This window comes from Hypoxylon trugodes, assembly GCF_022578975.1.
Source record: "Hypoxylon trugodes strain CBS 135444 unplaced genomic scaffold F4822scaffold_1, whole genome shotgun sequence".
NCBI lineage: Eukaryota > Fungi > Ascomycota > Sordariomycetes > Xylariales > Hypoxylaceae > Hypoxylon > Hypoxylon trugodes.
This window is the reverse complement of record NW_026250016.1, coordinates 964482-977616: the sequence shown is the minus strand read 5'-3', so window position 1 is coordinate 977616 and position 13135 is coordinate 964482. Positions and strand designations below refer to the sequence as shown.

Sequence of the window (13135 nt, the reverse complement as noted above, 5' to 3'; positions counted from 1 at the left end):
TCCAGCACCCCACCCCACTAACTCTCCTTCTATCATTTATTTATTACAGTGACTTCATTACTCTCCCAGCGAGCGATTCAAAGTCAGCTACCACATAATCAAAATCCTCTATTCCAGACGGGTAATTCTTTTGAAACCAAGCTCCTTCAGCTCTCTTAGCACGTTCTATTGCTTCCTTGGTCGTGGTTCGCGTGGCACTATGTATGCTGCGAGCTAGGCCTTGTAAAGGATAAGCGACTAACCCTAGAGTCGCTGCGCTAGTCTTCGTTGGAATACTGAACAGCCCTTTGGCTAATCCTTTGGCGACTCCCTTAGGACCTTCTTCCTTCTTACCTCTATAAGTAAACACGACAATGTCGGTTACCGCTCCGGCGACACTCTGGCCGAATACCTCTCCAGCAACAGACACTCCAGTCTTGAAGCCTTTGACATGTCCATGTGGCTTAACATCGTCGTAAGCACGAGGCAGAGCACGGAGGCCCTCGGTCGCTGCCACGGGGACGTCAACGAATATTCCTCTAGACCATGTCATGAGGGCTTTTCCGGCACTACATGCAGATGCAGATGCTAGAGCTTTTGTCGTACGATAATTGTTTAGTGCATTGTGTTTGCTGTGCACAGCAGTCTTATTCGTCACAGCATCACCAAAACGATCTTCTTCTAAGTTGTCTAAAGCTCCGTTGATTTCTTTGTATTTCTCATAGGGCTTAGTGAATACTCCAGCTGTGGCATTCGCGGTCCGGGCGAATGTCGCTAATAATGCTGCAGATACGGCCGTTGCCGGATCCCACCTTTCCGGCTCAATAAAGATAGGATGTGACTTATACCTAAAGAATCAAGTTAACGAGACTAACCCGAAGTACGCTTGATTTTGAAGACCTACAGCTTCAGTTTCTTCTGATCGATTTTTTGCCGTCCGGTCAAGATATTTTCTGCCCGTTTGGAAAGTAAGATGGGGTTTTGTTTACCCTTATAAGACCATGCCGCTGGCTGGTCTGGGAAAATGGTACAGGTCAGTTTTGCCAGTGGGAGATTGGCATGAAAAAATTGCACTGCTCTTTTGACTCCCGACTCTTTCTTCATGCTCTCAGAAATTTTGGATGCCGCATCGGCGGCTTCAGGTGTCAGAGAATACTCTATGGCGTCGGCAAGCTTTCTAGAAGTAAGTGATGCATATGGAACGGGCTTTGGCCCAGCGCCTGTTCTTGCTAGCATTTCGCCCCAGAATGGTTGACTGAATATGCATTCATGTTAGCGCTATCGAGTCCTAAAACGCCACTAAGATTTGCGACTCACTCTCCAAAAAACGGCACAATTACCGTCGGGCGGCCATAAAGAAGCCCACAAGCTGTTGTACCAGCCCCGCCATGATGTACCACAGCGCTAACCTGCTGAAAAAGCCATTCGTGGGGACAGTCCCCTATGTAGAAAATATTCGGGTCACCAGTTCCCTTCAGTTCACTCCAACCCTTCGAGATGATAGCCCGGATCCCTAGCGTTTGCACCGCTTTCAAGACTATCGTTAATATTCGGTCTGGATCGTCGACGACTATGCTACCAAATCCTATATATATAGGCATCGGACCCGAATTTAGGAATTTTTCAAGATCCTCTGGTGGGGTGTAGCTTGGTGGCTTCCTGAAGAAGAACCCACAGACGTCTTTGAGAATGTTAATATTGGATGAGTGCGCTAATGGACCTTTACACATGAGGGGCAATACCTATACTCGAATCCCAATCACTCGGCCTCGGTATTAGGCCTGGAGACCAACAGTACGAAAATGGGACCTTGAGCGTTTCGAGGAGACGGCACCCTTCCGTGGTGGGAATTGGCTCCAAGCTCAGCGTCTGGTCTCGCCAATCATTCACAAGATCCCCTAGCCTTTACGAAGTTAGTCGGCAGGTCATTTCAATTACAGTCGTTTCAACCTACCCTTGCCAAGTCAAGGCTTCCACGACATAATATGAAAGATAGTTAGCGACCCTGGGATCCTCGTTATGATTCGCTAAATTTGCTAATGGGTGCGCAAAAGCCTTTGTTCTAGTCCACGGCATCGTAAACATCATATGCAGAGGGACTCCCAGAGCTTGTGCGCAATGAACATGAGCGAAACTTGGAGGATTCGATATAATTGCGTCGGCGACAAAAGGGTTTCCAGTCTCCTCGTCAGGTTCGATACAAGACTTCCAGAAGTTTTGCAGCATTTCCCCTATCATTTTCCTCTTTTGTTGAATATCTCCTGCTCGTAGGCTTTCGATACTGGGAATAAGACCCGGATTCCTCACCATATAAGCCATGAGCTCCGACGGATTCCCACCGACCGGGAAGAACTCCAGCCCAGCAGCCTCGACAAAGCTTTTGAATACATCATGTGTTGCGAGTCGCACGCGATGGCCGTGTGATTTCAGTTCTTGCCCGAGAGCAACAAAGGGTTGAACGTCTCCCCTGCTGCCGATGACTTGAACGACGATGTTGAGCCGCAATGGAAATTGTTCCTCTTCTAGGTATTTTGGTGATGGGACGGGGTCAGGTTGGCTAAAATCTGTGGGGTAGGTTGTCAGAAGTCGCGAGAGCCGTTGATTCAGACCGGAGCTGATATCGACACCAACCCGGCCATTGTCTGCCACCGTAAGTCAGCATCACAAAACGAGGCTGTATGAGGAGCCTTATAAGTATACCTCTAACACCGATACCGGGAACATTGGACATCGTCGAGCCATGGCGGACATCAAATTCCTGATAGGCGGGAGAAGGTTCTGCTGGGATCTCGTGCGAAGTTGGAGAGCCGGAGTTATTCATGGTCATAAATGATCCGGCGAGAAGCTCATGATTTCCGATGGAGTTAAAAACCAGTTCATCTCTCAACACATAGCAAATGACTAGAAAGACAGCAATTGAAGTTGAGAGCCGGGACGTAGTTAAACGCTCTACCCTTGCAAGAACTACTATGGTTCTAGCAAGCCGGCTCTCATGTCGTATCGACCCCTTAAAGGGATGCACGACCGGTCGATAGCACTATGCATTAGCTCAGGGTTCTACCTACAGAAGCCGGCATATCGTGCCCCATTTACCACCCAGGTAGCATTGAAGTGGGCCCCCAACAGCGTATTCCAGCGTATTCATGCATCTCAAATACGACGACCGGAAAGAGCCGACATCTAACAAGTACTGGTTATGCCTCGAGGTTTCGAAATAGCAAAAACAGGTTGCTAAGCGCGGACGAAAGTGGCCCTTTAACGGAACGTTCCACTAGTTCGAGCTCTACGACTCTAAGGTATTGGGTTGAGTTAGGACTTTGTGTTGTAGACATGAGAATTTATGTACCCTATAATCGAGCGCTAAACCTAGCTTCCAGGTACAATATTAGTATTCTAGGGCATTTACGACTTAAACTCCCCCTAAGCTAGCGGCTCACTGCCTCTAAACCACGACTATGTAACCTATGAGCTTCCTCTCGTCTTGCCCTCCGCCTTTCCTTGCGAACAATAACACACCAAGCGACCCCTTGAAGCGCAGACGCCAGCCATAAGAGCATGTTGACCATATCTATCCATATCGCAACCTGCATGCGACTTATTGATGGCTCGGAATCAGGGACATCGGATTTATACCGCCCCCCAATATACAAAGTCCCAAACACACCGAATTGTACCACCCACAGAATGAAGACGACCCAGTCCAACAGACACCACGCAAATCTCGTAGCTGCGACGAAGAGGTGAAGTATACATGTTATCAAGGACACGGCGACCGCGAATTCTGCGTAAATCCATGATGATATCTTTCCGGTTGATGCGAATGCCGTGTCGTATAAGTCGAGGCCGTATAGTATAGCGACGACTATGGCGAAGATGACTTGTAGAGTGCGAAGGAGGCTGCGTGCAACTAGACCGGTAAGTCCTGTTTTGTTCCAATATTGTTCGGTGACGGTCGTGTCTCCCCCCATGGTTGAATATTAGATTTGTCTCAAAACGCCGGCGGGAGGGAGATTTGGCGAAGTTCTGATAATTTACTTTTGATTTAATTAGAGCGCATTTATCACCTAAAAGAGTGTCGCGATGATGGTGATGCGAAAAAGGACGAGAAGAATAACGAGTATATCTACTAAATCCATCCACCAAAACCTAACCCTGAGCTGGAAATTCCAGGGGTGTCCATCAAACCCGGCGAGCCTCGAGAACGGACGATACATCAATACGCCAATACGCCAGCCGTGATACGACATTACGACACCAATACGAAAATGTAATAGACATCTCCACTTCAGCCCACATATTATAGATCCGCCTTCATCCATGGAAGCAGGCAGGGCAAATTAAGCCGTCTTCGCTATGACGAATGAATATATTTCTGTTACACGTCGTGAATAACATGAGTACCCGGCATTTGAAGCGTTGGTGAAAAGTCCACCGGAATGGCTGTCGATCCAGTCTTCCAACAGCGGTGTTCTGGGTATTTACTCAGTGTAATTATAGGGAAGCTCTAACTAAAGACCACTAAATTATAGGGCATGCCTTTCTTCCACCATGGGATTAGAATAGCCATGGTAGTACCAGGGTGAGGGTTACTACACGTTCAGTACAGCGTTCTTGGTGCATTTATCTTCGTCCACATTCCCCGATGTCATTAAGCATGCCAAAACGCGAGTTTTGGGTGAGTTCTCAGATGACGAAATGAATTATGATACGATTAAAAGGTATATCGTCGAAATAGACTAATTCATGTAGTCTTCATGTAGTCTTCATGTCTAATATACCTACATGTAGGTAGATTAACCCTTCGTGCATGTTCTAATCCCCCACCAGCGCTAATGTGGGGGTTCTAAAATGGCTGGTAGGCCTGGCAAAGTCTCCCGTCTTCATTTTGAACCCAATCCTCACTCCCCACGCATTGACGACACCAGAGAAGACCTTCAGGGTCATATTCTCGTTTGATCTCGCGAAGCCGTGCATAATTCGGGCCGTAGAAGGACCACTGCCAACCTGGTTCGAAAATATTCGCCTAGATATATCAGCTTGGGGCGGATCGCGCAAAAGCTGGGGTCGAAACTCACCTCATTGAGGTACGCTCCGGACTCCGGGGCCAATCCTCGCAGTGCATTGAGCTTCCCGTAAGTCATCTCGTTGACGATTCTAGAGACATTGCTAGCGGGCATAGAACCACCCCAGGACTGTTCGGTGATAAGATGGACGACTGTATCGCGCCAGGCTGGATTTAGGGAGTTGTTGACACTTTCGTGACCGATTGTCATAATACCTGATATACCGGGATTCGGGGTGCCGTCCTGCGTAGCCGATTTGTTAGTGAGGATTTGATTTCTTTAATCCCAACACTTACTGAAGGCGCTGGAGCTTGCGATCCGACTACTTCGAGTGTCTGAGCAAAGAGATCCGGTTGCTCTTTGACGGCGCGCTTGGTGATTAATCGAGATGCAGTAATTGATCTCGATAGACTACCGCCGGACGGGTACATCTTCACGAGATCAAAGATAGAGGTAACTGGCAATTCTGCTAAAGTAAAATTCACAGTGCCGTTTGCCGCTGAAAGGAGGCGCCTAATAGGGGCCGCTATGCTCTGAGCGGTGGCGTTCGACTTATTCCAGAAAAAAAGAGAACTCGCCAAATTTAGGGTGCTGCTTGATGGGGGACCCCCGATAGTGTAGTAGCCCTGCTGCTGAATGTCGGAGAATACACCGTTGAGCTGCGCTATAACTTTCCACCATGCCTTGCTAGAGGTACCGTTCTTAGCGGCGATGTTTAGACCTAGTAGTGTCAAGCTCGGCACTGGGTAAGCCTTCATTGTCATGTTAACGATTACCCCAAATGTACCACCACCACCGCCCCGTATCGCCCATAGTAGGTCGCTGTTGTGACAGCTATTGGCCGTTATAACGTCCCCGGCTGGGGTTACGATAGTGGCTTCGAGGATATTGTCAGCGCCCATGCCGTATTCGCCAGTTAGGAAGCCGTGGCCACCGCCTGTAGCCCATCCTACAACACCAACATCCTTACAATTAAGGCAGTTAGCTCAGTTAACAATCACATGGCATTGCCATATTAGAGAACACTTACCGTACTAGTACCGGTGACGACTACGATATTGTTTGCCCAGAAAAAAGGGTATAGGTCACTCCCCTGAATGCCCGCACCTATTGTCACAGCTTTTTGCGACCCCTTCCATGAAGTGTTTGACGAGCATCCTTGGGGTTGGAAAATTTCATGATATACGATATTTTTCAGGTTGTGAGTCCAGAGTCTAATTGAGCCGTAAGTAATAGTGTATAAGTGCCTGCGAATTGGCTTATAGCGGGGAAGACACCTACGATAGGCTACCTGCTGCCGTGTTCCTACAGTGGTGTTAGCGAAGTTCCGCTTGGTGAGACCAACGCGGGGATCCATCTACCTTCCTGCTCCGTTATGTCCAGTATTTTTAATATTAATCCTCAAATTCCTCTCTTTTGCGAACATCAAAGCAGCTTGTATTTGACTGGAATCCGTCACATCAACGATGTATTCTGGAAGTGCCCCTAGAGAGCATCCCTTTTGCCCGGCGGACTCGTCGCCATAAATGCTAGTTCCGTTGGGGTAGATGGGATCGCAGGTATCGTTGGTCCATGAAGAACTGACGCTAATGGGATCCGAGGAGTGAAAATTGTCGGCTGTCCAGTTACTGATTACCCCCTCACAGGCCTCGGCGCTGTAATTAGGTTCTGAAGGGTAGCATACGGACCCTGGAGGGGTAGTTTTTATAAGGGCTCCGCCAATGGTTTTATTGAACGACTCCCAATCCGCAGTTGTTGGCCAGCATGGTTCGGATGGAGACTATTCACCAAATTTGAAAATCAGAGACAAGTACAGACGACAAGAAAGGGAGGAGTAAAACTCACACATCTGCAAGTAGCTCCGAGGACCGTGTGGGTGGTTAACAAGATAGAAGCCACGAACAATATAGGAGAAAACCGCATGTTGACGACAAAACCCGCCTGGGAAACCGAATAACACGGGACCTATTGAGGACCATAGCCATCTTCGATTCTTTGTATTTTATATATTTATACCGCTAGCAACCCTGACCAACTGTGGACCTTCCTAAGTGAGCTGTCTGTAGTGACGACATATCCTTGAATCCATCTTGGTATGCAGTATGTAGATTTCTTCGGGAATATGACCCTATATTGGTGGTCAGGGACGGGAGCATAGGTGCATAATCAGACCCCTGTGTGCCTGAGTTTAGCGTGCTTCTTGTTGTCCACTTCGGGGTAGCCCTAGGGCTTTACACACCTAGCGGAGGTACATGCGTCGTAAATTCGGGCGTGTTCGTCGTACTCGTAAACCCAGGCAGGCGGCTTTCAATCTTTTCTACGGCTTCTGATGATCCCAATTTCTTATCATTAGATCACCACGACTCTTTCGATGCACGTATCGTTTCTTAGTGATAGGGCTGAGTTACCATGAGGAAATAGCTTGGAATACCTTGAAATGTTATTACAAATGTCGACGAGTGTTTTACTCGGAAATGTTACTTTGGGTATGCGATTTCTGGAAGATTTGTGTTCCAATATATTAGGGTGGGTTAACAGTTGCGTAGAGGGGGGTTATTATAGGTCCTTAGCTCCCCTGGAGATCCAACGACGGAATCAAATTCGTATAAAGCATTGCAATACACCCGCCTCAGTTAGTTGATCAAGATGAATCCACGGTGACTAAAAACGAATGACAAAATAATCTCCGCCTTAACTTCAAACACTATAATACTCTAAGCGCCCTGGTAATAGGCACCCTTATGATGAACGATAGGATACCTAGGTAAGTTGGCGCGATTCTGCCCCGTTATGAACAGGCCGATTCTGCCCCCGTAGCACTGGGCTATGAAGTGTTGCGTAAGGCGCCCGGGATTGGTGGGGCACTCAGCGTATTCAACTCCCTAGAATACGACATCGAATACGCTGCCCGAACCACCGACCTACGTAATTGAATATTTGAATGAGAGTCAAAACACTATTTGTGAATTTTAGGTTTTTGATTTTATATCATCTTCAATTATATGCGCCTCAAATTTATATAACTCTCTTTACCCGACTTTTAACTATCATCCGGCACTCACCAGTCTTCTCGGCCAAAACCACAACTAGAGAGGCACGTTCAACTCCACCAATTGACAATATGAACACCGGCGATGGGCCATTTGGGCCTGTCGTCAATGGGACTCAAATAGTCTTTTTCGAATATCGCCCAAATAAGGCAGCTGGTCTGTCCTTCGTTGCCGTGTTCGGTCTCGCGACAGTGGCTCATCTTGTATACTTTTTCTGGCTCCGGGCTTGGTTCTTTATCCCTTTCATTCTTGGGGGCGTATGTCAGTAACTAAACTACTATTCTCAGCGATTGAAACGCCCTGTAGAGCCTATCTAACCACCTATGCAGCTGAGGTATTCGGTTACTATGGTAGAGCGTTGGCCTCTGACGACCCTATCAAAGTGGGGCCATTCATCCTTCAGAACCTACTTCTCTTAACGGCAACACCATTTCTTGCTGCGACAGTTTATATGTCCTTTGGACGTGTAACAAGGGCACTCGAGGCGCAATCATACTCTTTCATTAGTATCCGATGGATGACCAAGATCTACGTCTTGATAGATTTTGGCTGCATTGCGAGTCAACTCGTGGGCTCCGTATTACCGGCTTCCGGCAACGCTGACGCTATCGAAAAATCCCGAATCATTTTAATAGCTGGTCTCGTCACTCAGCTGGCGGCATTGTCCCTGTTTATCATCACCATCTGGCATGTATACCGACGAATCCAGCGGCACCTTCCTATTACTCTAATCAAAGACCCGTCGGTCTATTGGCAAAACCATTTCAGAGCTTTGGCAATAGTCACATTGCTTATGATCATCAGGAGTCTTGTACGATCTATTGAATTCCTTCAGGGGCAAGGAGGTTTCGTCATCTCGCATGAAGCTTTTATTTACGTATTTGATGCCGCTCCGATGGCCTTGGTCATGATCATATTCCTGATCATTCACCCCGCTAGACTTGTGCGTGATGCGCGGCGTTTGAACCGCTCCGACGATGATCGTGTCATGCTTAGTAGTCTATAGCCTTAGGGGAATTTCTGACGGGTTAGAAACTTACGGGGACCGGGGCAAATCTTTCGTGTAAACTAGAACAGATAACTTAACGGAGAAAATACATAGATCTCTTAATTGATGCCAAATTTTATCGACGACCAAAAGCATCACCCACTGTGGAACGCCTAGGCATTGTATCCCGATTAGGAAATCAAAAGGTTTAATGTGGCTTCTGATTGGTTCCAACCTTTCCACCCCGCTACTGGTATGCGATTAGTGTCTTGAGCCGCTAGATCAACCAGTCGCTGTTAGCGGTCGTAGAGAACTAGAAAACTTTTGCGATGAATCTCACAGGATTGAAGCAGAATAGAGGCCATTCTACGTAACTAAAATAAGGTGCAATGATCACATTGAAACCTGATATATCATGCTACTTCGGGAAAGAGTGGAACTCAGTACTTAATCCGAGGTATAGTTGCAATAACCCAGGGATCATAGCGGATAGATCGCAGATCGTTAAATAACACGACATGGGGATATCCCAAATACGCTCTGTCAATACGCTATACGACAGTGTCCGCATTCTGAACCGCAGCTAATTTAGCGGCCGAGCGCATTCGATCGCGTTATGCCATAGTACCTATATACCCACGGCAGACCATAAGAAAAATTGCTCGTGTAGTTTCAATTATATATTGACCGGCCATAAGTATCTAGGTATAGGGGATGTATATGCACTACGTATGTACCTGGGAAAAAACTACATGACGCTTTGTATTTATAGCTACAGTGGTTGAGTTTAGAGTCAGCGCTTTTAAATAGGTAGGTGCAAGTCAGTGCTTTTAGCGTGTGCTGTCCGGCGATTCTAGCGACTAAGTTTGAGCAATTTACGGCGCCAATCTTCTATCATTACAGCGTAAGTCATCGTAGTTATAGTAGACCCTTCATCACATTATTAGAGTTTATAGTTAGAGGATTTCGCGGTGACGGCTCCCGGGTGCTGGTGCGTCGTTCTCTTAATTAATGAATCCCATATGAAACGAAGTACGGAATAAATATGATTAATACCTCAAATTAATACTAATTGGGTTTATGTTTCGAAAGATATTAAAGTGGTTCAACTCAAACCAGTCTTTCGCCCAGTTAAAAACTTCTTCATATCTGCCTTCAATTGCCCGTATGGGAGCTGACAAAATCAACAATATCAAAAATAGAGCGTTTATAAGATCGTTCCAACGTCACATTGTTAACAGTCTGAACGCCATAACGCGCAGCATACGAACCGAATTCCCAATTGTCAAGATATGCCCAACCCAGTGCTCCTTTGAACTTGACTTCATCTTCATGTATACTCTTAAGAATCTCATTGTAAATCGGCTGAGAGAATAAAGTGGATGTCATATCGGCGCGTGCTTGTTCTGTGGACATGGCGGCTTCTTCAAATCCAGGCCAACCGAATTCTGCGAGGAAGATGCCTTCTTCTGTTGGATAGGTGGTGTCGAGATATTTGAACATGGTGCGAGCATGTTGGTAGAAAGTCTAATAGTTGTTAGTATAAATCTTTGATAGAGTCTAGAAATCGTGGTGGCTTACAAAAGGTGCTGCATTGCTTTCTGCACCAATCTGCCAACCGGCACGGATCGTAGTGGTGTTGGTGCACGAAGGATAGGCTGGGTGAGAGCTATTCGACAGGCAAGTTTCAGTGCCATCGGTTAATGTTGTAGCGTATATAGCGGCATAAATATCAACGCCTAGGTAATCGACTGTACCCCCGGCATACTGTAGTTCCTCGTCTGTGTAGCGGGGTGCCTTGTCACCTAGCGTCTCTAGCACGCTAGAGGGGATCTGTGTTCCTAGGTAGATCGGGTTCGTCAAGTAACCGATAGAGAAGTCAAGCGACCTCTGACTTGACGCTACATCATCCGGATTCCCTGGATCAAGAGGTAACGGGAATCCCGAGGCGACCGATAGTTTGAAACTCCACTTGCCGGTTCCTTTTATCTCATCGCGATAAAAGTGCACCGTCTTCGCGTGAGCCATTAGTACATTGTAGCTCGAGGCCCAATTTTTGAATATCGCTGCATCGTTAGTTGGCTCGTTGAAGGTGACCCAGGTACCAACGCGGTCGGCGTAATGTGTCAGAACGATTTTAGCATAGTTGACAAACCCATCGACAAACTCCGGGTGGTCGTATCCCCTAATTTCAAAAATGCATCAGTCATGGTCTTGAAAAGTTGTGGTGCATTGGAGAACACTTACTGCCAACTCGTACTCGTCATGAAGTATAGCGGGGTGTCAAGGTGATTTAGAGTCACAATCGGCGTCATTCCGAACTCTAGGACCGTATTGATTAGATCGTCGTAATGGTCAATAGCCTCCTGATTTACAGGAGAACCAGCAACGCCAAAAGGCAAGATTCTTGACCAAGAGATACTAAGTCCATAGGACTTAACCCCTATTGCCGCAAGTCGAGCGATGTCTTGTTTGTATAGGTAGTAGTTCAAGGCAGAAACGTCTGGAGGACCAGCACCGGGAACTCCTGCCGGACCGCGACCGATCATACGGTCCAGAACAGTTGGCCCCCGGCCTTCACTCTTAACCGCACCCTCCACCTGCACTGCGGAACCGGTAAATCCCCATTGGAAATCACTAGGGAATTGGTAATCATCCGTTTCCCCCTTTCCTACCACGAATGGAAGAGGTGTGGGTTTTACGAGCTCCGAGCTTGGCACTGGAGTGGGAGACACCGTTGTGGTGATAGGTGGGGCATCTACTGAAAAAGTCGCCCATAATGACGACCATGCAGCATTGCCGAATTTTTCGCCGGTGTCTGTCGGGGTTGCTATGTTTGCCCATGTAGTTGTTTGTTGGGACCCAGCTAGCGACGAGAGATCTGAATAGGGACGTGCATACGTCGCCGTAGAATTTAGTCTTGGGAGTGCTGTAGCATATTGAAGTTCTGGGTAGGCTGGCCAAGAGAAAATTCCAGTGCTCGCATTAGCGGTTGGAGCTGGATTAGGTGCCCTAAATAAACCAATTAACGAGTTGGAAATTTTATTTTACTGCGGACTAGGGTGATACTTACGCAACCCCTAAAGTCATAAGGGAAGTAAGACAGACGAGTTTGGGGCCGTTAACAACCATACTTCGCTATTTTCCCACTATTAAGCGGCTTTACAGAGGACCTCGAGGAACGCTTGGGAGGATGTGATGCCTTAACTTCTGGCAGACATTGTTTAATCTATAGCTCCGGGAAAGGAGTTAATATATGAGTTTATGTAGAAGCTAACTTGGTAATTCACAAGAACTAGTTGATTTAAACGGCCCGTCGTATTCGTGGGCATGTTATTCGTATTTAAGAAGAGTTGGTTGATCCTTCAAATTGTGATTACCCCAATCGAATTTCCCCGAAATGTACGAGTAGTTACGAGATCCGAGTCGGATTCATTCTCTTCGGACCTATTCAAGGTTACAGGACTAGGGATATTCTTGTTTTAGTTACCTGTCTAAATATTTATGACTATACTTCCTCTAGATTAGGAATATGAACTGAAAATTACATGTTTTTATGTTATGAAGTAGGGTTTGTGTAGTTGTTAAATCTGAACTTCCGAGACGGGTCGCATATAAGCGTATTGGATGTGGGGTTTCCCCGCTGGCCGTCGCACTCCGCGTGCGGGGATATTTATTTCTCGGCGGCATTCCGTAAATCTGGGGTAGCATCGAGCTAGTAGTACTGATGATAGGTAGCTAGCATGCTTACGGTTAGTTTTCCTGCTATATTCCGGGGACTTCTCTCCTCGGTAATAGTGGCAATACGCCTTAATTATATCTCTAAATATATGGCAATGCTGGAGATCGTGTCTTACTCCTAGGTATTAATGTGCTTCTTGGATGAATGATTTCTTCCGGATTTAGATACCCATTGGCATGGACTTACCTAAATATTTCTATACCGTGCTTCTAAGGGCCGCCCGGAAAAGCACCGCGGGGTAGGGTCGAAATTTGAGAAGCACGTACCCTCCGGGGCGGATGTGATGGAATGATGTGCTACTTGGCAGTCAAGA

General features: G+C 47.0%; 6 protein-coding genes across 6 annotated transcripts; 1 reads left to right on the top strand and 5 right to left on the bottom strand.

Annotated features, from left to right (window-relative positions):
- Positions 1 to 43: 43 nt before the first annotated feature.
- On the bottom strand, positions 44 to 2800 carry F4822DRAFT_423833 (UDP-glucose,sterol transferase; the record flags this gene model as incomplete). Its single annotated transcript, XM_051460046.1, has 6 exons — positions 44 to 827; positions 884 to 1234; positions 1297 to 1660; positions 1722 to 1882; positions 1934 to 2621; positions 2680 to 2800. The coding sequence occupies 6 exons, from the start codon at positions 2798 to 2800 to the stop codon at positions 44 to 46; spliced, it is 2469 nt and encodes an 822-aa protein (XP_051319137.1).
- A 305-nt stretch (positions 2801 to 3105) lies between these two features.
- On the bottom strand, positions 3106 to 4308 carry F4822DRAFT_439445 (uncharacterized protein). The gene has a single exon (XM_051462643.1). The coding sequence runs from the start codon at positions 3945 to 3947 to the stop codon at positions 3405 to 3407; it is 543 nt and encodes a 180-aa protein (XP_051319136.1). The 5' UTR covers positions 3948 to 4308; the 3' UTR covers positions 3106 to 3404.
- F4822DRAFT_384412 (uncharacterized protein) lies at positions 3846 to 4308 on the bottom strand. The gene has a single exon (XM_051456524.1). The coding sequence runs from the start codon at positions 4296 to 4298 to the stop codon at positions 4044 to 4046; it is 255 nt and encodes an 84-aa protein (XP_051319135.1). The 5' UTR covers positions 4299 to 4308; the 3' UTR covers positions 3846 to 4043.
- Positions 4309 to 4708: 400 nt separating this feature from the next.
- On the bottom strand, positions 4709 to 6965 carry F4822DRAFT_439441 (FAD-binding domain-containing protein; the record flags this gene model as incomplete). Its single annotated transcript, XM_051462642.1, has 7 exons — positions 4709 to 5002; positions 5055 to 5285; positions 5339 to 6007; positions 6073 to 6256; positions 6324 to 6347; positions 6404 to 6822; positions 6888 to 6965. The coding sequence occupies 7 exons, from the start codon at positions 6963 to 6965 to the stop codon at positions 4823 to 4825; spliced, it is 1785 nt and encodes a 594-aa protein (XP_051319134.1). The 3' UTR covers positions 4709 to 4822.
- A 1198-nt stretch (positions 6966 to 8163) lies between these two features.
- On the top strand, positions 8164 to 9098 carry F4822DRAFT_423830 (RTA1-domain-containing protein; the record flags this gene model as incomplete). Its single annotated transcript, XM_051460045.1, has 2 exons — positions 8164 to 8353; positions 8422 to 9098. The coding sequence occupies 2 exons, from the start codon at positions 8164 to 8166 to the stop codon at positions 9096 to 9098; spliced, it is 867 nt and encodes a 288-aa protein (XP_051319133.1).
- Positions 9099 to 10108: 1010 nt separating this feature from the next.
- F4822DRAFT_384410 (beta-glucosidase) lies at positions 10109 to 12358 on the bottom strand. Its single transcript, XM_051456523.1, has 4 exons — positions 12154 to 12358; positions 11328 to 12092; positions 10662 to 11265; positions 10109 to 10607 (listed from the first exon to the last, which is right to left on the bottom strand). The coding sequence occupies exons 1-4, from the start codon at positions 12210 to 12212 to the stop codon at positions 10236 to 10238; spliced, it is 1800 nt and encodes a 599-aa protein (XP_051319132.1). The 5' UTR covers positions 12213 to 12358; the 3' UTR covers positions 10109 to 10235.
- Between the last annotated feature and the right edge of the window lie 777 nt (positions 12359 to 13135).

Coding starts and splice junctions, on each gene's coding strand:
- F4822DRAFT_439445 (XM_051462643.1), bottom strand. CDS start 3,947: ATGGGGGGAGACACGACCGTCACCGAACAATATTGGAACAAAACAGGA.
- F4822DRAFT_384410 (XM_051456523.1), bottom strand. CDS start 12,212: ATGGTTGTTAACGGCCCCAAACTCGTCTGTCTTACTTCCCTTATGACT. Junction 11,266..11,327: donor ATGACGAGTACGAGTTGGCA/GTAAGTGTTCTC, acceptor TTTTGAAATTAG/GGGATACGACCACCCGGAGT. Junction 10,608..10,661: donor AAAGCAATGCAGCACCTTTT/GTAAGCCACCAC, acceptor AACAACTATTAG/ACTTTCTACCAACATGCTCG.
- F4822DRAFT_384412 (XM_051456524.1), bottom strand. CDS start 4,298: ATGGATGAAGGCGGATCTATAATATGTGGGCTGAAGTGGAGATGTCTA.